We start from the raw sequence: 25,561 nt of genomic DNA, 5'->3' as shown, positions 1-25,561 counted from the left end.
GATGCATCCTGATTCAGCGTTCGCTAAAATAAGGCTATGTATTCGCATTATAGGCAATAAAATGTTACTAGTTTGAATGTATTTCCAATATTGTATATTCATTCATTTAACCATTTAACAAATATTTTATCCGATTAATCGATTGCTAGTTGCAGCCCTACAGCTCATGCTTGGAAGCAGCATTTCAGCATCTTGTTTGTCATTTGTTTTCAGCTCTTTTATAACAAACCGTCATTTTTCTGACCGTGCAACATCCGACATGTCAAGCTAAAAAGCTCCTCCTGACTTGGATGAGGCACTCTGCAACCGGCGAACATTTTGACATCCTGATGCGTGACATCACTGAGCAAACGTGTAAATCTGACACCGAAGTTAACGTCAGAGCGGAAATATGAAGCGACTCGTTCAAACTATCCCTAAATGTCATGTTTCATGACGGGACCCATCGAGTCCCTGCTGGTTCTGAAGGTCCGGCGCTCGGCCGGCTGAAACCCCGGGTTAGTAGTTACTATGGGGATGGGTGGTGGAGAGAACCGGAGCGAGTGAGGTAGGCTCTGGTTTTGAGGTGTAAAGCGTCATAAATAATGGAAGCTGAACCTCACATTGAAATGCAAAGGCTGGAGCTCAGGTCTGAGCAGAGGTAATGCTGGCTTTTTGAAATTTATTTTTCATAAGCATGATTCTCACGCAGCACCTCTGGACCCCCCAACACTCCACCACCCCCCACCTTATAGGAAACAGACTTTAACATACGTTTGCATTCCAAATTTCACAGAATCTGCCAGGGAAGATTATTCTTTATTGAATTCAGTCATCCATTAATCACACATCAGAAGCAATATCAAAGTGAGACTAGTTACTCTCAGCAGCATATTAAAATATTCTTCTTCTCTCTGTTGAATGAAACTGCGGTGTGGTAATAACGTATCTGCATATCATTTATGTGGAGCAGGTATTAAAAAGTTCATGAAGTGAATATTATTTACAGATTCAGAGGTTGGCGAGACTTCGCACACCTCCAGAGTCTGTCTGCATGAGAGTGAGATGGAGGAGAGTGAAAACAGTGTGTGTGTGTGCGTGCGTGTGCGTGCGTGTGCGGGGGGGCGTGCAGGGGTGCGTGTGTGTATGTGCGTGGGGAGAGGATGAATACACACTGCTTTGAGTTGCATTATGTCCAGAATAACATACCAGCATCAACTGAAGGAAACGAAGGTGGACATTCAGCCAGAATGTGGATGAGAATCCTAACTGTGTGTGACTGACTGGAGACATTTATGTGTGTGTGTGTGTGTGTGTGTTGGCGTGTGTGTTTGTGGAAAAGAGAGATGTGGCCACCACAGTGATTTTCCTCACATTGACCAGAGGAGAACCCTCTTGCTCTTAGATTTATAATGATTTCTCATGTAGATCAAATTTTAGCTCTCGTTTGTGTTTTTAATAATAATGCACCAATTGATCGATCTGCAAACAGAATCTGACAATTTTTTCCTTGATCTGTGAAACAATAAAAAGTCAGATTTTGTTTTCTTGTTCTTTAATTGCTTCAAAATGACAAAGTCCTATTGTTTTTCACTCTGTAAACGGATCAACAAACATCATGTTCTGCAGTTAAATGCAAAAAAAAAACTTTTAATCCCTTTATTTTTTATTTAGGTTTCAAAATTATATTCCAGGTATGAACAATTATATAAATAAAAATGTAAAAACAAAGCATAGCTAGGATGGACAACATAGACTTAAAGTTTTATAATGATATTTTGTTGTACTATTATGATAGTGATAAAACTGACGATTAAAACTATTATTGATAAACAATTCGATAAATGCTCCCCCCATAACATTTTAAATAACATTATTTAAAAGTCTTTTATTTTTAAACAAAAAAGCAGAAGTTGTTCCACAGGCATAATAATCTTTTTTTTCCATTTACTTTCAATTTCCTGATCTTCATGGTCAACAGATTAATTTTCCTTTCTTGTAAGCAAGACAAAGCGACATTATTCCTGTTTAAGCCAGCTGACTTGTGGTGTGCAGCAGCGGGTGGGGGCGGGGCATTCTCACTTCTCTAACCAATCAGAACTAGCAGGTCACACCTGAAAGTCAGCCAGAAACTGACTTGAACTGACTATTTACCCAGAATTCCCTGTGCTGTACTTTAATGATCAGTTTCACGGTGAGTTGATTGACTTTTATACAATTTAGAAGAAATCAGATATTGATCATTTCTACTTCCTGGTTGGTAAAGATTGAAGAAAAGTTGTGAAAATCTTTTCTCTCAATCTCAGTTTAGACCCTAAAAGTTAATACTCAAGAATCAGAACCAGATATCTCATCGCTGGATAGACACTCGCTTATATTTTTCATGTCTTTCGACAGAAAATGATGCAACTTGTCTGTTTGAGTGAGTAAGAAATCTTCTTATGCTTTTTGCATCTTTAAAAATCTCTTAGCGCTCTTCCACACCTGAAATCCTGTAAGACTCGTTGTCTCCAGGTTTGCATCAAGGTTTAAAATCTGTGTTGATTGACGGAGTTATAAAGATTTCTTCTTTTATTTTTCTCTTTTACTCTCAGTCTTACTGGTATTGAACTATTTTTGCCTGTTCAGTAAACATATTCAAATTAAAAACTATTTTCAGTTCATAATTACAGGTGAAATAAACAGGTTGGGGATAAAGCCTTGAATAAATCCAGGCAATCTTGTAATTTCATAATTTTCTGTTGTATTCTATTCTAAGTCCTTCATCAAAATCCCTTCAGCTCATTTTTATCCATTGTTAATAAAAAAGTTGCAATTTATAAACAGGTTTAACATCAGATGTGATTCAAGAAAAGCCTGATTGTTGCATCTCTGTTGAATATTTGACTGGGGAACCAAAATTGCAACATATTTTACATTTGTAGCTGTTCTCATTCACACTGTACTGTATCAAACCAAACTCTTTGAGCAACCTGTTCCCCTCCTCGCCTGTGGAGGCGCTGCACCAAGAACCACTGAAGGAAACTTCAGAAAAACCTCTGAAGAAGACAATGAGTTCAACTTTCTTCTTCAAGAAATGTAAACAAAAATGGAGTAGCATCAGATGTTAGTGGCTGTAGGATTTCTCTCTTGTCTTTAGTAAAAGATCATGAGACATTTCTGCTGCTAACACTAGACTAGCATGTATGTTTTGGCTGTATTTACCCAGAATTCCCTGCGCTGTAGTCCACTTTTTGCTTTTGGAACCGTCTCCAACAAAGCTTGGCGTTCACGTATGCATTCGAACCGCACCAGAGTTCACTTCAACCGAACTGAAACCAGTTAGATTGTTTTTTTGTTTGTTTTTTAGTCCACATCAGAGTTTGATTGCACATTCACACTTCCTCAAACAAACTGGATTTTCTGGGCAAACAAATTGGAGTTTGATTAAAGCAGACTAAACAGGGCTAGTGTGAATGAACCCTCCGTCTGCTTACACTATTTTTAATGACTGCACATATTATTTTTCTGATGCTGTAAAGTTGCCCTGACTCTACTGGTCTTTTTTTTTCTTTTTACTTTTTTACGAATCTGCATGGTTCTACTTCCTGTAACTGGCTGCTGTTACGCCTGAATTTCTCCACCTTAGGACAATGAATCTGTGTCCATCTTGACTTTTTAAATTTCAATACAATTGTTTGTATTACAGTGTTTCCTCTTTTTTGTGGTAGTTTTTGAGATTTTTCAGAGTTTACATCACAAATTATTTCAAAAGGGGAATATTATGGGTGTGCCGTGGTGGTGTAGGGGATAGCGCGAACAAAACAACAAATATTATGTAAAATCAACCTTTTGTAGCTTTATATCATTTTCTAATGTCATTCCCTCATAAAAAACATGCATTTTCTTTTGTATTACTCCTGTAACTATCGGCAACTGTTATAATGAAAGGTTAACCTGCACTTTATCCGTATAAAGGCTGATTCACATAAAACTCATTGCAATTTAGACTTTGCTCATATTTACCTTCTGATGTGAAGTATTGTAGTTGATTACTGCTGTTCTGTTTACTGTAAATATCTGACTGTAGACACAGCCTTGTTAATTCACCCCAAGCAGGTGAAAACAGTTTGAAATGTTCCTAAAATCAGCCTGACTCCAGACTCCAGGAGGAGAGCAACTTTCACAGAAACTGTTTTCAGCTGCCGCCCTCTTAGTAGAGCTGATTTGGGAGCCTGTGAAATATTACCCAAACAAATTCAATGTTTTGCTGTCTGCTTGTTTTGCTGTAAGTTTTATCAGCAACTTTCTCTTGTATTTTCTATTTATTATGAAACGCCTACAAGTTCGGAGCCAGGGAATTTGTTCAAAACATTTTAAGTTACACATATATAATCAGAGCAGGATCGGAGGGAATCGGCGCAACATTTGCAGTGAATTGCAACATGAGGCATTGCTGGACCCAAAACAACTTGAATTTAAAAGTGCAAAAACATGAACTCTTAGTTTGTGAAGCTTCTCCAGTATTTTTATTTTATTTTTAAAGCATGTTTCTGGAAACAACCAGCTCAGTGCACCAAAAATCATGTGTTTTCCACCTGTCTCTGTCTCGTCTCTCTGCACCGTCTGAGCTGAGAAGCTTTCAGAGAGATGTGGGACTATTCTGTTTCATCAACATAGCAATCAGTGCCACTCTCCCTCTGACACACACTCTCTCACACACATAGCATTGTGGGCTAGCTGCGTCAGACCAGAGCATCAATAAAGCCAGCGTGAGTTTGAGAGCCATTTAGGGGCCATTTTGCCCCAGACCTACAATCCTCTATACTGCTCACTACAGCACCTTGGTGACCATCAGCGTGACCCTGTGGAGGGAGAGACAGATGGAGAGATGAGGACGGGGCTGAAGAGATGATGGAGAAATTGTGGATAAAGTTGAAAAGCGAAAAACAAGAGGAGGCGGAGGGGAGGCTGCTTGGAGAGAATCAGTCGGTAAAGTGAAAGAAAGTGACAGAGAAGGAAATAAAATGGCGACAAAAGTTAATAAATCCTGTGTCAAAAATAAAACTAAAGACAGCGCTCTATCTAGAAATACAAAATGTGATCATTAGGTTTTTAAAATAAAAGTTCTAGGCCATTTCTAAAGTTTGTTCATAGATAAATATAGATAATGAATAATTAATTTCCTAGTTGATGACTTCATCAGGTATCCACATATCCATCGTCTGCTATTTTTAAAATAAAAAGATGTCGGAGATCACTATGAGGCAGTTTTATGCAAAATCAGCTGCAGGTTGTAGGTCATTTCTAAAGTTAAATAATGGATAAATACAGATAAATAATGAATACATTTTCTAGTTGGTGAGTTCTTCAGCTGTCCAGATAGCCATCATCTATTCGCCAAATATGAGACATCCTACAACCGCTAAAATCTGATGCCACTCCATTTTTATTTACTTTTTGTGAAGAAGGAAGTTGCGCTCAGTGTTTTCTTCACAGGTTTTCATGTTTCCATCAGTGGTTCCTGGTGTAGCGCCCCCACAGGCGAGCAGGGGAACAAGTTCCTCAAAGGTTTGGGTTCGTTTGACACAGTGAAACTGTGACAAATGTTGTCTGCCGGACTATCAGGTGGAAAAACACCATATATTACTTTACTTATGCATATAAAAACGTAAAGTTATTAGTATTTCTACATTTCCTAATTTCCTCACTCTTATAATTTCTTAAGTAAAGCGTTTTAACATCTGTCTTGACACTTTGAGTCCTGCTTTTGTAAATGGCACCAATTAGCACTGCAGTGCTGACGGATTCGGGTCATTTTTGGTTGATGAGGAGTTTAATTAGACAGGACGGTTACAGAGAGGCCACTGAGCTATAAATAACAAGCAGAGCTGCTCCGTTCCTCCTCAACTCCGGTCACCTCGTACTGATCACAGTCATTAATTATCCAGCTGTCGTCTTCATTAACATCCTACCTGCCTCGCTGATGAATCCATCACTGTCGTTCCTCACTGTGAGATTTCTGAACAGTCATCTTTTCATCAAATCCTGTCTTTCTTCATCTTTTTAGAACCAGTTTTCCTCTTCTATCCACCTCTAACATTCTGAACCCATCCCGTCTCGTCTGTCTTCAGATATCCCTCCTTCCTCTGGCCTACATCCCTCCCTCTCTCCCTCCCTCTCTTCCTCCCTCGCTATTGATCCAGCCATAGTTTTCTGTCTTCTCTGTGCTGGCTGGCTGGCTTTAATCAATATAGATAATTGTCTGCTTTCTCTTCATGCCAAACACGCTGTGTTTTTTCTCAATGAATCCAGGTCTTTCCCTTACACTACCCGCCACTCCCCCTCTCCTTCCCTCCCTCCCACGCGGGAATCCCTCCGTTAATGACAGGAGATAACCTGCTTTCCTTACCGATTTTTATCCTCCCTCCCTCCCTCCTCCTCTCCTCTCGTTCCCTTGTTCATTGATTACCGTGAGATATAACCCGGTGTGCCCCTGTCAACAAATGTAAACACTCTGGGCCACATGGCTGCCTCTGCTGGATAAACACACAAATTTACAGATATGGAAATGTTCAAATTTAGGCTAACTCAGTAATACATCATTTAAAAAGATCTACTAAATTACCTTCTCCTATTTATTTACCTAATGTTTAGAAATTACTTTTATAGTTTAGTTTTAATGGATTTTCTAAAAGTTAAATCCACCTTTTAAAAAAATAATAATAAAGCAAAACCAAATAATATAGTGCTGCAACTGAACGTTAAATTAGGAATTGATTATTCTGACAATTAATCAGGTAAAAAAAATTTGGCACATTCTGCAGATTTTCCATTCAATCTTAAATTAAATCAATATTAGAAATACATTTTACATGCAACTTTTTCAAGGAAGAAAAATATTTTATTGCCTAAAATACAATAGCATCATTTCTTTAGTGGGTTTATGCTTATTTGTAAAAAAAATGACACATCTGCAGCTAAAAAATACTTCTAAAAATCAATATGTGAAAAAGTCTGCTTGAAACTAAACTTTTTTTATTATTTCATTATATTTTTATTATTTTTGATTAACTGATTAATAAATGGATTTCCTAATGTGCCTAATAGATTTTCTTTGTTTTTTGCAGAATTTAAATTAGGTGAAGCTAAAACTGTAAAATTTAAAAATTTGAGATATTTTTATTCATTTTTTGTCTTGCTACTTTGTTGCTCTTTCAGCAAATGGCATTTTTTAGAGTCTGTATACTTCTGTATACCTCAGTTAACAATTAATCAACATAACTGATGACTGTTTCAGTTATAGATTCATCACGATTAGTCAGATTAATTGTTGCAGTCCTAATCTAATCTAATTTAACTTCTCAAAATATTGTGAATATAAAGTTAATCTAGCTAACACCTCCAGGGTCTTTTTTGTCAACACAGTCTAAAATGCTGGATAAATTTTTCTCTCAGTCCATTTCTACTTAATTTCTTTAACAATGTAGAGGCTTAAAGCATCTCCTCTGACACGTAGCTGAATTTATCTGGAAGTACTTTGTTTTTTTTTTAAATAAAGGGACTCAGATGTGGGAGAAATTTTGAGAAAAAATCAAAATCAAATTTTATTTGTACAGCACATTTCAGCAGCAAGGCATTTCAAAGTGCTTTACATCATTACAAACACAGAAACACAATGCAACATAGAATCAACAATCAAAACATGACATTAAGTCAAGTTCCATCAATAAATTTGTAATTGATTACATTTAAAATACAATCCTAAACAGGTGGGTTTTTAGTGGAGATTTAAAGGAAGTCAGTGTTTCAGCTGTTTTACAGTTTTCTGGAAGTTTGTTCCAAATTTGTGGTGCATAGATGCTGAAAGCTGCTTCTCCTCGTTTGGTTCTGGTTCTGGGGATGCAGATCAGAACCAGAACCAGAACCTGAGAGGTCTGAAGGGTTGATACAACAACAGCAGATCTTTAATGTATTGTGGTTCTGAGCCGTTCAGTGATTTATAAACTAACAACAGTATTTTAAAGTCTATTCTTTGAGCTACAGGGAGCCAGTGGAGGGACTTTAAAACTGGTGTTATGTGCTCTATCTTCCTGGTTTTAGTCAGAACGCCAGCAGCAGCGTTCTGGATCAGCTGCAGCTGTTTGATTGATTTGTTGGACAGACCTGTGAAGACGGCATTGCAATAATCAATGCGACTGAAGATGAACGCATGGATGAGTTTCTCTAGATCTGGCTGAGACAAAAAGTCATATTTAGGCTCAATGTCTTTCTGTTGATTAACATTGATTGATTGATTGATTAACTAAACTGTTAATCTGGATTTGGTAATTTAAAGAAATGTTGTGGGTATGGTTCTATGTTGGTTAACTTTCTGTTAAGTCTTTCTAAAAACTAATAACTTGCATGTTTGTGTTGTGTAATTGCTGCATATTCAGGTTAATTTGAGGCTTTCTGAGTTGTTTTTTAGGTAGAACACAGCTGCTGTTTGCTTTTATCGAAATTGTATCACAGAACACGACGACTTTGGCAAAAACTAAATGGATAAAAACATTAACATTACTGAACAGAACCAAAACGTCAAGTAATGTTTGCAATATTTCTCCTGCTGTTGAATAACTGTTGAGCTGTTAGACATTTAGCTGATCTTACTAATTTATTTATGTTAATAAGTTCTCATTATCTGTTTATTCAATTATCAGCTTTTTATATAGTTTATTTCCATTAAAGTACAGACATGCAGCATATTCTGCAAAGTATTTATGGTTGAATGTTCCTCATCTTCATATAGAGCTGTTTTGTTTTTCCAACTAATAGAAGTTAAAATTATACAACAAATCTGTAGTTCTTCTAGTTAGTTTTACATTTTTATACCCTGCAGTGTAAAAGTCAGAGCTAATCTAATCTTTTGTAACAAATACATAATGATATCATCACATTAAACAGCTTAAAGTGGAAGCCAATGCATCTGATTAGTAGTGAATAAGCAAAACGTTAGGACCAGAAAACACACTTCAGAAATGTTTCATCATAAAAACTCCTTGTTAATATATTTGTTTGTAAAACTGTGGGTTTTAATCCGGTAAATTAATACATATATCTTTATTTCCTTTATCTCTCTCTCCTTGAAACCTACACAAAAGTAATATCAGCTCTAACTTATTTAAACCATGCACTAAGAATCAGTTATTGTAATAAAAAAATGAGAAGCGGAGCGCGTACATGCAACTCAGTTTTAAAAGGGCTGTCCTGGATTTTATTTAGTCTATTACAAGAGCAACGAATAGAAATAAAACATTTACTCTTCTCCCAATAAGCCACAAAGGAGAATTCATAACGGATTCACTTATACAGTTTTTATAAACCAGCATGTCGTTAAATATTAAACTCCTGCATTGTTTTTTTTCTTTGCTCTTTAATTCCCTTTTTCATGTTTATTTACTCCAATATCAGTAAGTTAGATATTCCAGCTCATTGTTCTAGAGTAAACAAACATTTTTTACAAGTTAATGATGAAAATCTAAACTTTTACCTGTTTTAGCTCCTTTAGTTCTCATGAATTCATTCAAAACTTCAAAAAAGATTATTTTTTTCCAGATGAAAACAAATGCCTAAAGAGAAAACATGAATGGTTTTCAGTTCCCATGTGGCGGCTGACACACCAGAGCGTTCCGGCTCATAAAGGCAAACATTGGAGACCCACACAGCGTGCAGCCAGGAACCCACACAACCGGACCCTACAGGGGTGTCACACTCTAATTACACTGAGGGGAATCAGCATTTGGGAGGTGAAATAAAACCCACCATAATGATCTGAGGTTTAAAAAACCGCCTCCCAATCATTTGGGTTTCATAGCAACATCCTCAGGGTGCAGAAATATTTAAGGAATTAAAGTGAAAAAGCTGCAGAGACACAAGTTACAAAAGAGAAAGAGAAACTGAAAAGTTTAAACTCAAGAAAGCATCATTAAAAATCATATATAGACGTAATCAAAAGGATATTAAATCCAATATACGTTGAGAAAAGAACTCCCACTAATTTTGGTCTGTAAGGAATCAAATTATTCTTTATAGTATAAGGAATAATTACGTGTATTTTGAGTTATAATTTGTTTGGAAGTTACCTTAGTTTTTTTTTCTTGTTTACGTGCATCAGGGGCATGTAACCAACAACTTATCCCATTATTGTTCTTCTGCCATACGCATTTACCCATTTACCTCCTTTGCATCTCTCGCCTCGGCATTCCAGATGCTTAAAGCTGAAAGTGAAACTGACAGCATGACCTGCTTTGTGATTAGTGTAGCTAATAATTCTCTAAGCACTTTATTTCACTTGCAGAGCTTTGAGATTTCACAAAAAGTTAGTTGATTTTTAGCATCAAACCGGGTCCTGATGCAGCAGAACACTGTGAATATCACACCCTTGCTCCCAGTTCATATATACTATTTAAACCGGGAGAAAATCACTCGGTGTCCAACAAAATCCCTTTTATTTCCTGACAGTTAAACAGCAAGCACAATATTTTTAAAGTTTAAAAATATGTATGCAGTAAGCCATGAAAACAGAGGTAGGAGGCGCTGGTTTTATTAAATTTTATCTGAACTTTTAGCTTTCTGGATTCATATTTGGGTCTAAAGCTGTGAAGGTTTTGCACTGAGACACAGGACCAAATTCAAAGATTAATTGCTGCTGCTTTGAGCCTTTTTAATAATATGATGTGGGAATAGTTACGTTTTAAACTCCCTTTATTTTAAACTCATTTAGCTTAAAAAATAGAAAGACGAACTATCTTATCATGAGTAATTTCTTTTATCACTTGTTGGTAAACCCTGAATAATGATGTGCTTAGGCTGTAAATGCTGAAGTTTCCAAAATGTAACCCTTTCACACAAAATAAGTTTATTTTCTCCAATTTATTATCAATCCATCTCCAGTTTTCTTCTGTAAATTTTGAAGATACTTGATGAGGAAGAGCAAACTCACCTTTGTTTTCTCACTTGTCCGCCGCTGTAGCTTCACACACCACCGACTCTAACCGCTGCATTTCAGCCATTTTGAGTCTTTTTTGTGTGTGTGTGTGTGGGGGGGGTGATCATGCGTCGTGTTTGTGTGCGCTGTACGTGTTGTGTGTGTTGGTGCAGAGAGAATGGACCCTTATCCAATTTGTACTGGTCAGCGGTGTGAAATGGTGGTAGGTCGGTGGGCCAGGCGGGGGGCGTGCTCGTTCCAACGCCGCTGCGGCCGTGCAGCGTGTGTCGCCGTGCTTTTATCTCTCTCTCTCTCGGTTTCTCTCTTTCTCACACAGACACACAGCTAAATAAAAGACCTGATTATAGTGCAAATGATAAGACATACATTGTGTTCAGTGTATTATTGTTGTGGGGAAGCATAATGGCGTCACGCTGACTTCCCCGTCGTGTTACAGTCTGAACACACAATCATATTCCAAGCAGAAAAAGATAGACTTTTCCATTAAATTGGTCGTTATTGTATAGTCTACCCCCTGTGGATCTGATCCATACAATGACACCGACACACACCCGTGTTCTCTGTGTCGTTGTAATTATCTCTGCCCTGGATGCCTGTAATTGTGGCTGTGTGTGTGTGTGTGTGTGCGTGTGTGGGGGGGTGTGTGTGTGTGTATGTGTGTGTGTGTGTGTTAGGTCAGTTGCCTTCACCCTTCTGTTGTGATTATTTCAGAGCTTTTTTTTATCATTTTTGTGTGTATTATCAGGTGAAAGACGGATTCAAACAGCCTCTTTCACACAATCAGTTTTCTGGTAAATAAAATGTTTTGGCTGTGAAGTAGCTCTGAAGAGAATAAATAAAATGCTTTTATTCAAAAATCACCTGAAAGAAGTGACCTTGATGCTCTTGAAGTTTTCATCATTCTCGTCTTATTTTTCTTATAAAAGGATTCAATAAAGTCAAATGTAAAACAGATTAAATGTCCTCAGAAAATAAAGCAAAGCGAGGGTCACCATTTTCAGAGAAATGTTTCCAAATTGAAGAAAATAAGTCGTGATCAAACAGCAGGAAAGAGTCTGGAAAAGGTTGCAGAGTGCGTCCAAACTCGCTTTATGACTCACAATGGCTTCACAGCACCACGCTCATTGTCTACATCTGTAATTTGTGTGTGTGCGTGTGTGTGTCCCCGCGTGTCATTTGGTGAGTGAACATAAGTGGGTCTGGGGCGGTCTGTTGATGGAAGGAGTGTAAAAATAGAGAGATAACAGCCTCTCTGAAGCCAAACAGTCCAAGAAGGAGGGGGACGCCGTGGCCTTCAGCGCTCATTCGCCCCTTCGGACGGCCATTTTTTTTTATTTTTCTATCTGTGCGTCCGTCCGTCCGTCCTTCTCCACGGTTGGCACAACGATTCTGTCGACCCGCGTCAGCAAAATGGAGTTTAAGTGGAAGGTGGTGACAATTCTGGGATCTCGAAGTAAAGTGTCTAAACTGTTGCTGAGATGCTGAGGATGTTAAATCAGTAAAACAGATATTAAATAAATCAACATTTTGGCTCGATTGATCTGTAATCTCTCTGGGATCCTCCCTCATTTCGCTGAATGTTTGTTTCCAACATAAATACAACATGAAGTTTTCACAATTATTCATCAAATCTACACTGGTAAAATAAAAGTTTACAATAATTTAGTATATATTATATTTGTTAACATAATATACATTAATAACTTCTCTTCTGCACACAAAATTCATGAGACCATGAGAGATGAAATGATTTTTGAAAACCATCAACAGTCACTACGATGATGTGATTAATACTGATAAACCTCAGCACATCATAAAAATAATACGTTTTTTTATTTAAACTGAATTAGATGAAAATATAACTGAAAATCCACCATTTACTTACTTTTATTTTTTGTCTGTTTCCAGGTGGTTACAGAAAACATAAATATTTTAAAGGCCTTTACAGAACATATTGGAAGAAAAAATTAAAATAAAAACAGATGCAGGCAAGCTAACATCTTGTTACTCTACCTGACTCTCACATTTAGCCCTCAGTTCTAGAGCTGCATGAATTGCAGCAACAAGATGTGCAATCTTGACATTTTAAAAGCAATATTTACTGGACTTTTATACTTTAAGTGCCGTTCATTCACCCGTTGCCCATTACTGATATATCACATGGTTTGGATGGACTTTCAGTAAAAAGTTGTTGTAGTTTCCAATGACAGAGTTGTAATGTTGAGTGAGAAAAATGTGGATTAATCACAAGGCTGCAGTGTGAAGCATTAATACCATAAATAAATCCCTTCATAATATCAGGCACCATGCGGGCGACACTTCGCTCTGAGATCCTTCATCCCTGCTGTTGCTTTTCAGTTGAAATGTTGCATAAACTGCAAGTTTAACACAACTTATTAGTAAAACCAGATACATGCAAAGTAACGTCCTGTTATTGCAGTAATAGAGGACCGATAGAAAGTAATGAATTGGACTTTTTTGGTAACGTGCATTCGCACTGAAAGCTGATATGGTTGTTTGGATTGACTTTCACCGGCTTTGATGCAAAAATATGATCTGCATTTCATTAAGCAGGACATGATTTTACATTTTACTGATACGCTGTGACACTAACCTCATTCAGGAAGCAAAAAAACCTCAGCAGCTGCATTTGAACCCGGTTCTAAATGGGTATTTGATGAAGTTACTCAAACGGGTTCTAGAAGGTTACGGTTTAAAAACCACAAAAAGTTTACATCATTTTGTTTCTGCGGTTTAAAGCTCTTTAAATGAAATGCTGCAGAAAGTGACAAAGTGATCCAGGTGGATAAGAAAGTAGTGTGACATTTCCCCTCCCCCGCATGTTGCTGAGCATTGCCAGTCAGCTGGCTGAAAGAAAGCTTTTACACCTCCTTCATTCTCAATGCAAAATAAAATATTTTTATTTATGCGAAACCTAAACAACTAAAAGAGTTGCTTTAAATTTAAATTGTTTTTACTTATGTAAAAGTAAAAAGTAGTCATCCAAGAAATTAGAAAATAAACTTTTTTGCAAATCAATTTCATTCTGTTTGAAGCTTTAACAAAAACTGCAAGTCTGTTTCTGGTGAATTTTTGGTTAAAATAATTTATCTTAGCCAAAATTCAGTGGAATTACTAACAGTAGGTTAAGTATCCAGAAAATTTACTCAAGTAAGAGCAGAAATGCTTCAAAATAAAGTTACTCAAATAAAAGTAAAACGCAGCCATCCGAGAAATTACTCAATTAAGAGTAAAACAGTATTTCTTTAAGCGTGAAAGTATATTTCAATATAAGACTTTTACAAGAACTACAGGTGTGTGTCTCTTTGTCTGGTGAATTTGTGGTTAAAACAAGTTTGTTCTTTATTTAATGAACTCACACTGGGTACAGCATCCAGAAATTTAACTCAAGTAAGAACGTAAGAGTAGCGATACTTCAAAAGTAAAACGTTTGTTTCATAATATCCAAAAATTAATATAGAGTAAGTGTTATTTCTGCTGAAGTCAGTGAGTCAAAATAAGACTAAATCAATATTTAAAGCCATAATATTCATGAAGTTAGATTGTTTTGGTGTGAGTTTCTGTTCCAAACATAAGCAGTGAGCTCATGTAAAACATTTTTATTTCTGTGAAGTGGTGATCGTTTTCCTCCAGGTTATAAAACTCTTCGTCTCACAGGAGCGCAAACCGACTTCCACCAAAAACTGTGTTTAGAAGACGAAAGCAGAGCGCTGAACCCTCTTGTGGTCGTCCGCTCCGTGAAATGCTGAGAGGTTGGGTTCACAGCGAGGAGAGCACAGGCGGGTAAATCACACCACTCGACCTCCCTCTCCTCACCCCCGGCCCCAAACCGTCATCCCCCCCCCGGGGGTGATTGCAGGAACCTGCATCCCCATCCCATCTCATCCTTAAATTTGGAATCCGCCCGCAGCATCCTGATCCCCGGCTGCTGGAACTGAGGACGGTCACGCTCCCAGATTAGGGATTTCTGATGGGACAGCAGCTCAGCCCTGCAGCCGGGGTGTGTGTGTGTGTGGGTGTGGGCGTGTGTATGTGTGTGTTTCAGTTGGGGTGTTGGCGGATTGGGTGGGTTTTGAAAATGTTTGGCTGGGGGAAAAAAACAGCTTTTTGCAGGTTGTTAAAGTTTGGGCTGCTTTTCACAACATCTGGTGGGTTTTTACAAAATAATTGTCATTGTTGCCAATTGTTGTTATTGAAACCTTTAGAATCTGTTGAATGTGACATCATCAATGGTTAGTCATGGATTAATCAAGTGTAGTATTGATTAATACAACAAATCCCAGGGCAACATTATTTAAAAGGAGAGAAAAAACTCTTTGGGATATTTTTTTTTGTGGGGGTTTTATATCGTTTTTGGGTTGGAAACTGTCAGTCAGATCTGGCAACCCTGCTCAGTGAGCATCAGTGTTGCCAGATTGAGTTGCTTTTGTTTGTCTGGAAAAAACTGCTTTTTGCAGGTTGTTAGTTTCTTCTGCTTTTCACAACATTTGGTGGGCTTTTAAAACAGAAAGTTATTTTGAAATGGTTGTCATTGTGTGGCAGAAAAGCACAACATTTTTTAAAACTTCCAAAATATTGTTGCACAAAACTCCAGGGTCATTGTGTTCAAAGAGTCAAGTCCTCTGCAGGCCCAATGGGATCTGGTTCTGGTCAGAATGTAATAAAGGACAACCAGAAATGTCGCAAATTGTCACAAGTCTAAATGCAAGCAATGACATATTGGACACAAACTATTTATATGTATGACTGCATCTGGGGCTATTATGATGAATTCATTAGAAGTTGAGATTTGGGCTGGATTTTGTTTTGGGGCTGGAAACTGTCAGGTCTGGCGACCCTGTTGAGTGAGCATCAGTGTTGCCAGATTGGGCTGCTTTTGAACATGTTTGGTGAATTTTTAGAAAGTTTTTAGAGGAAATTTATTTCGAGTTGTCATTGTGTGGCAGAAAAGCATAAAACTTTTCATGAAATTCTGTGCTATTAAGTTGAGATTCTGTTTTCTTTTTTAAGCCACAATAAGCAATCAATTAATTGCACAATAAACTAAAATGAGCTCAATACTGTCCATTCTGATGATAAATATTTTTTTGAAGAGCTATTGTGTTTAGAGACTTCATAATCCACTTTATTCATAGTTTAGGTTCTGTTTTATTTTGGGTATTTAAGTATCTTCCAGTTCCAGTGTGGAGTGTTTGTCTTTGAGAGGGAAAACTTTTGTTATGCAATAAATTACTTTAAAATTGTCTCATACAACAGTATAATCAATTATTGTAATAATTATAGGGAAAATGTATCATCCAGAAAAATTGATTATCGTCAGCCAGATATGGCAACCCGGCTCAATTCATACAGCGTGTGTCCATGTTTTTGGAGTGAGATCGCGCTTTCATTTGCACTCTGAGGCTTCCTGAGCCGACGGTAAATAAAAGCCACCGCGCTTTGTCTCTTGACCTCTCCAAACCAGAAAGAGGAGGCAGCAATTTTCTAAGAAAAAAAACTAGGGGAGGGAGCGGGTGTTGGTGCGAGGCGGGGGCTGCAGGCAGCAACCGGCGGCCTCCGGCGTGCGCGGGTCTGGCTACCCCCTCTGAGGGGCCCCGATCGATACAAACTCAGAGCAATAAAGCTTTCCCCCTGTCATCTCCACAGAATACAAAGCAGAGCGGGGAAGGGAAGGGAAGGACGGGGGGATGGAGGGAGAGGAGGAGGAGGACGAGGCGCTGTTCCGCTAGCCACACCAATTTCCTAACCCCCTTTTTCACCTCCCTCGTCTTCTTTCTCCACCTTTCCTCCAAGCTCTCCACTTCTTCTTCTGCTTCCCTTCTTTATAATTAATGCTGTTTGAATAAATACACTTAATAATTCATCGCTGTTATTTAAGGCGAGATTGACGGATTGACTGAAAGAAAGTGTAAAAGAGAAGCCGAGCAAAGATCACATCTGGGGGAAAAGGACAGGAGGAAGCAGGAGAGCAGCTCTGTGTGATGAAAGAGCCGGGTTTAAATAGACGGAGGGAGGAAGAGACGGATGTGTGGATGGAGACGAGCTCGGATCGACGGGAAGGGGTAAAGAGGTCAAATAAGTGCTCTGTTTAATTGGGAGCCAATTTAAGTCGGGTCCAATCGATAAAGTTGTAAACCCGGCCATCTAATGGCCCGCAGCCCGTTCTATAGATCACCGGACGTCCAGCTCTCCTCCTTTACATGTTTCTCTGCACCTGTGGAGCCACACGCGTTGGCCTGACACCATAACTAGTTTTGCTGGATGATAAATTGTCCCAGAAGTTAATGTGATAAATGATGATATTGTTGTTTTGAGACCATTTTCAACTAATAATGGCATTTTAATGCAATTACACCCACTCAAAGATCAATAAACTTTAAATTAAATTAAACATTTAACACTGGAACTGGAAATGTCCAAAATAAATAAACAAAGCGACAAATAAAAGGAATTATGAAGTCTCTGGTATCACAATTATCCTTCAGAAAAGGGCTGGTAGAGACCAAAACTCCAGTTTTTCATAGAGAGAGAGATAACCGATAAATCATGCAAATGGAAATTGTTGTCCTTGTTTTAATTTATCATGCAGATAATTGATTTATTGCATCTGATCCGCAACAAAACCCTGCATGAAGAAAGCCAGCCTGGCTTCACACCGCTGGGATTTTCCGCCTCAATCCAAATAGTTGGAACATAAATATCCCGGCGGTCACATGACAACCTCATAAGCTCAGATTGAAAAATAATACGATCTTCTTTTTGGGGCGGAGGAAATTCTGCGCTCCTCGGGGGTTCGACTTTTCATCCCGTTTCAGTCCTGAAATTAAAAAACACTTCATTCATTTCATGCAAAACATTTTTAATTCAACTGTTTCTTCCTGCTTTGGTTTCTGAATCGCAGGTTTTCCATCGAGGCCTCAGCTTTTCTCAGACCGCCGTCTCGTTTTTCGGCCATCTCTCTGTCCGCCCCGTCGTTTCTTTTTGTCATTTACTCTGTTGCACACAATCTGCCCCCTCCCTCCTCATCCAATCGCTCACACTCGGCCCATCAAGGCGAGGCTGTGTGTCTTTGTTAGTCCAATTGTCACCATCTTCTCCTTTCCTGCTATTTCCTGCGAGGACGCTCCGTCACGCTGCTGCTCTCTCTGTTCCACACTCTCATTTTGGCCAATTTTTTCCCCCACATTTGCTCAATCCAGATGTCTTTCTTTGTATTTTGGTTATTTGTTGATTATTTTCCTTCGAATTTCCCTCAAGCAGACATTTTGTTTGCCGTCTCTTCTTGCTGTTTCCATTTTTTAAAAACACTTCTGGTCTCTTTTTGTCCGCCATTTTTCTCCAAAGTTTACGCCCTTCTACTCCAGCATCCCAGCCTCCATCTTTGAGTCTCAACGCTGAGATTCTGGAGGAAGAAGGAAGTACACCACAGTGGCCATTTCCTTCTTCCCCTTGTCCTCCCTCCCGTTCTTTCTGTGTTTTTATCCCTCCATCCCTGCGTTGTGCTCCTCAGGGAGGGTAGTAATAATGGTAGAGAGAAGGAGAGAGGGAGGGAGGTGCGATTATTGTCTTGTCGGGAGTCAGAGGAATCGATCGGCACAGAAATATGTGGTGCGAGAAAGAGGTACTGTATCGGATATAATAAACACTCTGGAGACATATTCAAGAAGGCGCCCGTGCACACTCACGTGCACACGGTGAAGATGCACGTGTGCACAGAACACAACACATTCAGTTCTTTTCCAATTGTGCATAAAAAAAAGAAAGAAACTCCTCCACAAATCAGCGTCCAAGCATGAGTTTACTCATTCACTCCCAGGCAGCTGCTTCTGTTTGCAGCAGATGCATGCTGAGGAGGAGGAGGTCGTCAATATTTAGGTGTAGAAGAAGTCCTCAGCTGCTCAACAGGAACATTTTCATGCAGATCGGAGATGGAAACTGATCATATCTCCAGTTTCTTTCAGGTCTGACCTGCCTTTTCTGTTGGTTTTCTAATGATTTTGATGCATAAAAGTGAAAGAAAAATGTCCCGACCGGTTCTTGATGGAGAGTTGAACATCAAAGCATGTGTCACTAACCTTTCTCTGATTTTTTTTGTTTCCAGTTTATAGACTGGAAATCTGGTTTAATACGTCCCAAAATATGTCAGATTTTTCACCGTTTGACTGTTTGGTTCGTCTTTAACCTTTACCTGAGGGGATGTTCTGCTGTTCTCCAGCATGTCAGAAAACAGAAACAGAGTGTGTCATTAACCCTAAACTCTGGTTTTCTGCTAACTGAGGAGATGCATGTCACCTGAAAAACAAATTTGAGACAACGTGTAGTCCTGCGCTGGTGTGAGAGCAGCAGACATTAGCATGCAGGACTTAGTTTGCTGCACTTTGGCACCTGCAGGGCAGAGAAACATGCTTATTCTTAATGATTAACACTCTCACAGGTGCACACACAACATCTGAGCAGAAGCCCTGTTCACACACACACACACCCCAATCTTACACTGCTGTTGCCTGGCAACGGGTCCATGTGTCCTGCGTTAGCTCTGTCCAGCAGCGCTGTGACCGCCGCCGCCGTTGACCACTGCTGCAGGGGAAAGACGAGTGGCGAGGAAGGGACAGTCGGAGGCAGAGAGAGACGGAAACTGTGGCTGTAATGTTACAAACGCTTCTCAGAGGCGGAAATAATCCGGTTTACCTCGACGCTGAAACCCAAAACTCGTCTGTCAAAGTAACGGCAGGACAGAGACGGATCAAAAAAGCAGAAACATCTGCAGGAAATTAATGGGAACAGGTTTAAATTGCTCTAAAGCACCTAAACAAAGTTTCAGTTCAGGGTTTAATTACAAAAAAAAAAAATTAAACTAACTTAAATATTTGTGTTTTATGCAAAATTTCATTTTATTTTTTTAAGGAAATTATATAAAATCTGTTTCTTTTTATGTCTCTCCACCAAGCTTTTACATTTTCAAAGGTTCACACATTCACTTGTCAGGAAAAGACATTTCAAAATGAGGGGAACTGGAGCTGGAATCAAACCGGCAACCTTTTACAACAGCATTTAGCATTAAAGTTGGAGTTTTGGATTTACAAGCAAGCTAAAACTTCACCTCTTGCACAAAATAAAGTTCAATAAATAATTACTGAAGGATAATTTAAATGTTAGGAAGGGTTAGAAGAGACTGAAGATGATGGAAAATAGCTCTTTTTTTTTTGATTAAATCAGCTATTTTCTGATTTAATCAAAAGAAGAACGATTTAGGGCAAAGAAGAAATAATAGAAACCAAAAAAGGTTGATATTCCTGTAGGAACAGATGAGATTAAAAAAAGTTTGTTAATCTAGATTACAGTTCAGTTAAACCAGACAACCTACCTTGACACTACAAACTACAAACCTTTCATTGGTTCAACTTCTGGCTTTGCATTTAAGAATAAAAATGCAAAACTCGGCTTCTGTTTCAGAGCGAAATCTGATCAATTCAAGTGCAATTATTCCAATTAATTCAAAAAATTTTAAAGCAGTGTATTGGTTTTACATTTAAAGGCCCAGTCAAAAGAAAGCAATCTTTTTTTTGTCAGGAGTGCAAAGCATTTTCATCCTCTCATTGAATCTAGATTTTACAGACTGTGGCTGTTTTTCATTAAAATCAGAAGCCATCACTGTAAAAACAAAATGTCAGTTAATTTACTCTAGATAAAGCAGTAAAACAAACTGAAATCCAAACAAATCTGAGTTTGTCTGCTTCCTGATTTACTGACCAAATATGGTCGTTGAAATGCTTTTCACAGATGTGAAGAATAAAAGGCTGAAAACATAAACTTATAGGTTTAAAGGCAGCTGAAGGGATTTTTAATTAAAACACAGCTTAACTAAGATCAAAAGCTTTAAAATGTTCTGGATTATTTAGAGAGAAATTACATTTAATTTGCTTTTTGTTATGAACATTATTTACTTTTTAATTTTAGACTTTCATCTTTATCAAATACAAGACTGTTGTTAAAAAATGTTTGAAATAGATCAGAACAATTACTTAATTTAATCTTTCTCATTTTCAAAGAGATTTGTTTGATGCAAACAGAACTTTTATTTAGAAAAAAAATTAAAATACAAAGATTTTCTTTTTTCAAATTCCTTTGACAAAGTTTCAGTTAAACAGATTAAAATCCTAATTTTATCCTCAACATTAAATAGAACAAAGTGAATTAAACATAGTGATATTAATTTTGTTTTTTTCTGCATTCTCTGCGCTGAATGTCAGGTGGGGGGGCAGACAGGTGGAAAAAAGGGAGGCAGCTTGTGTGTGTGAGGTGGCAGAGACCATGTGCCTGACCTTTGACCTCCACACGCCAAACAGCTCCAGCCTCCCCTCCCCTTTCCAGTCCACACACAAGAACCCACGCGCCGTCTGTCACCGGCCCCTGACAGGCGTGACCGAGGCGGGGAGGGGGGGCGCTGAGTTTCGGACCCCCTGCAGCCATTTTTACCCCCCTCACCCCCTGACTGCCCCCCCAACGGGGCAAATGCATTACTGCAAACTAATAAAACTAGGAAAATAATTATTATTTTCTCAATAATTAAGAAAATATTGTTTGATCCAGAAATAAATAAAAACTATAAATAATGGGGGGAAACTATAACTAACTGGAACTACATTGTTTGTTCATAAAACTAAATAAAATATACTGAAATTATAGATATAATGTCCTTTGTTTTCTTGATTATCAATCTATTTATTGGCCTTTCTAACTGATGTGAAATTTATTTTATTTTTATTTTTTCAGCTGTCGCCAAATTACGGCACTCCATGCGCCACAAAATGGCGGCAGCAAAAGTTGGGGAAAAATGCCAAAGTCATTTTAATTGAATAGATTTGTTTAAAATTGGCATCTTGTGTTGAGTATTCAAACACTGAATGTACAGTTAACAAGTTTAATATCTTATATTTTCCCAACAGTGGCAGCCACCACTAAAGCTATAAAAAAATGATAGATTGGGTTTTTTTATGTGTAATGTTGCGTTTGTATTATTCAGTGTTATTAAAAAAAATAAAAATAAAAAATCACGCTAAGTTTTTGCTCTTTGGGGCCCCCTGGTGGTGTGGGGGCTCTAAGGATATACCTTGGACCGGCTCTGAAATTACGCAATTTGACATTTTAAAAATGGAAACACACCAATTTAAAAAAAAAAAAAGTTTTTTGATTAAAAAGTTTTGGCTGAGATGTTTTTTTTGTTTTGTTTTGTTTTGTTTTTGTTTTTTTGGCAGAGTCAAAATTAGTGTATTTCACAAAACCGCAGTGTGTGCGCTTTTTTCACATCACACGAGTCACATGATCAACAACCGGATGTTGAAGACGTCAGGAAGTAGCTGGAGCATCATGGTGGTTCATGTTTTTTAATGACTTATTGCATGAACAAACTTATTCACGTGTGACTTTAATTATTTAATGGAAACACCACAAATGCAAATTTGTTTTTTCAACATTAGGGACACACACCTTTTTACTTTTACTTTAGAAAAATATGCTTAAGTATCTTTGCTTGAGTGTAATTTTTTTGTACTCATCTCCAGTGTAGACCAGAAACGGATCAAAAAAAGAAATAAAGTTTTAAAGATGTTCCAGCAAAACCTGATCATGGTACATCAGGAATATCTGGGATTCGGGATGCGAATGAACAGATGGGGCAGGATTTTTTACAAAATGGTAGAGAAAAAGGATCCAAGATGAATGAAATTAATTTAGTGGATTCTTGTGTTTGTGTGCAGAAAGAAAGTCTAGAAAAAGTCACATATTTGTGTTCAAAATAAATAAATTTTTGTTTAAATCCAAGCGTGTAGACTTCACCGATGGTTTCTGGAAATAGCTGAATCATAAAATCTAGAATATTACATTCTGTAAGATGTTTATGATATATATATATATATATATATATATATATATATATATATATATATATATATATATATATATATATATATATATATATATATATATATATACATATTTCTTTGTGATCGTGGGTGGAGATTTTTATATTTATTCCATGAACTTAAAACTTCCAGTCTCCTGAAATCTAATTTTATTCTGTGTTCATTGTAAGTGGGTGTCAGAATGACACCCACGTCACAGTTGTTCAGTTGTGCTAATTAATTTTAGCATTTAATATGAAATATTATGTCTTTTAATTGTTAAAAAAAAGAATAAGTAACTGGTTGTGAATTTTGTCTGCTTCCTTACATCTCAATTTTAAAAGTAAAATATCCTCCATTTGATATTTTAGTTTTTGTTTAAGTCAGAAATGTTATATCTTTATATCAATTAGGCACTCAGAATTTATAGTTAAAAATTATTACCTTCATTCAACGGAGGCTTTTTGCTCGCGTCCTTGCTGTTTGTTCGCTCCGAACACAAAGGGAGTGCTGCCACCTTCTGGTATGATTGTGGAACTGCAGACTATTCAAACCTACACCTCGTTAAACTGCTTTTTGCATTCATTTTAAAAATGTAAATTAAATACCGAAATTTATTTGAGGTTGATGTTTATATGTATTTTATCGTTCATTTAAATTCAAAGGAGAAAAAAAAGTTAAATAAATAAAAACAGACGCGATTGGATTTTATTTATATAATTACGCCCTTGAATTTCTTTTTTTTACACCTTGAACTTCTCTCTAATACTGACCATGACGTCATAGCACATGATAACATACAAAACTCACACTGGATTTTTATCATATTTGCAACTAGTTGTTATTTCTTTGAGTTAACATGTTTATTTTTCTGGCTATTACAGAAATATAAAGTTTTTTATTTTAAAATTAATACTACTGTAGGTCATTCATGTTTATTTCTATTTTTATAATTATTTATGTTAATTATTTTTGATTTATCTGCTAGTAGACTGAACATCTAACCTCCTTCTAACTGCATTTTAACCTTTTCAATATAAAATAAATAAAATGATGCATATTTAAAAGTGTAGGATAGACAAAGGATTAGAGAAAAGAGCTGTTTTATCTGGGAGCTGAAACTGCTCAGCATAGCAGTTTCAGCTTTTCTTCCAGGTCCAATTACTGCTGCAATCCCAGATGTGACCACAAACAGAAAGAAGAGAGAGAGATCTTTATTAGGAAAGTTTCCTGCCAGGAAAACTTTCTTTTTAAACCTTCCCCTGCTTTCATGCAGCAGCTTCAGCACATTTACTCACAGCTATTTCTGGAACAATTTTTGGCTGCAGTTCAGAAGTGGAGGCACTTATTTCAGAGGAACTCTGATTATAATTGGATGAAAAAGCACAAGATAAAGCTTAAAGTTTATAGGATTCAGATGCAGGCATGCTTGCTTGTGGACACTTTGGAGAAAAATGTGCTGGAAGAGAATCAGTAATGTTAACTCTGTTTTTACAATAAAAATAATAATACATTGTAACATGGTTTTGTGTAGCATTTACATAAATTAGACACAAAATTATTCCATGCAAGTCTAAAAAATAAAAAAAAAAGTGAAATAATCTTTAAAAAAATCCATCCAGTGTCAAAATATACATGTAAAAAATATTTTTTATTTGTTGTTGGGGTTTTTTATATGTATATATAAATGTTTGGTACCAGGATTCTTATGGTGAACATGTGTGTATTTTTTTGTAATGCTGGCAGTGTGTGCGTGTGTGTGGTTGTGTTTTCTGCAGATATCAGGATGTCCAAAGCACCAGGGGAGGAGAAACCTGGAGCTGAATATCCAGGCGACGGTTCAGGTACAAAACAATCAGTTGCATGAAATAAACCGCCTATCCTTGATGAATTTAAGGAAATAAATACATAAAATGTTCGAGGTTGCTCATTTGTGGTACAAAGATGTTTATTACGTCACTCAAAAACAAAAATAACCGTGCAAACAATTACTAATGGATAAAAACAGCGTGACTGATTGTGAAGGATCTCCTGTAGCAGTCTGTATTGCAGTGATTCTATGAAAGCCTCTGACTGAAAACATTCTGTTTTTGTACAACCGTGATGAAAAAGCAGCTCAGGATTTTCCTTAAAGTTCATTTTATGAAGAATGCTTCATTAAATGGATTAAATTTTGGGTGGGGGGAAGTGACTTGTCTGCATGATTTCTTCTTTTTTACCTTTTCTAATTATAAATTCAAATACTTTGAGAGGAGAAAACAGAAAGTTTTGATTTTCCACAGTTTTTTGCATCATTTGGAGAAACTTTTAATGGATTTTGGAGATGATGGCAGCATAAAACAGCCAGTAATATTCCAAAAAAATGAGGCTTTCAGCTCTCAATATGAAAAAAACTCTGGATAAAAACACAGTTCATGAAAAAAAACAAGTGAACAGTTTTAGTTTTAAAGGGTCTGTTCTCTTTTAATAAATAAAAACAGATATAAATTAGCCTCCAAATGCATTTAAATTGACTAAAGTAGTCAGTATTTAACCCTAATTATATGAATTGATGAACATGTGATTCAGATAGCATTATGATCATGTATATTTTTGTTTTTCAGACTCTGACAGAAACAGTCCTGATGACCAGGTTGGTTTTTAACGTTTCATAATATTAAATCTGATTACTTTAGAAATATCTGAACTTTTT

The 25,561-nt window shown here is 37.2% G+C and overlaps 1 protein-coding gene across 1 annotated transcript in view; it reads left to right on the top strand.

Annotated features, from left to right (window-relative positions):
* The window catches only part of pou2f2a (POU class 2 homeobox 2a), a 65,545-nt gene that overhangs the window by 28,624 nt on the left and 11,360 nt on the right, over window positions 1-25,561 (top strand). The window contains exons 2-3 of the mRNA XM_032579952.1: window positions 24,648-24,713; window positions 25,473-25,501. Coding sequence (XP_032435843.1) covers window positions 24,648-24,713; window positions 25,473-25,501 — 95 coding nt within the window. The remainder of the gene's footprint in view (window positions 1-24,647; window positions 24,714-25,472; window positions 25,502-25,561) is intronic.

This window comes from Xiphophorus hellerii, chromosome 13, assembly GCF_003331165.1.
Source record: "Xiphophorus hellerii strain 12219 chromosome 13, Xiphophorus_hellerii-4.1, whole genome shotgun sequence".
Lineage (NCBI taxonomy): Eukaryota > Metazoa > Chordata > Actinopteri > Cyprinodontiformes > Poeciliidae > Xiphophorus > Xiphophorus hellerii.
The sequence above is the reverse complement of the archived record's forward strand: the minus strand, read 5'-3'. Positions and strand labels throughout refer to the sequence as shown.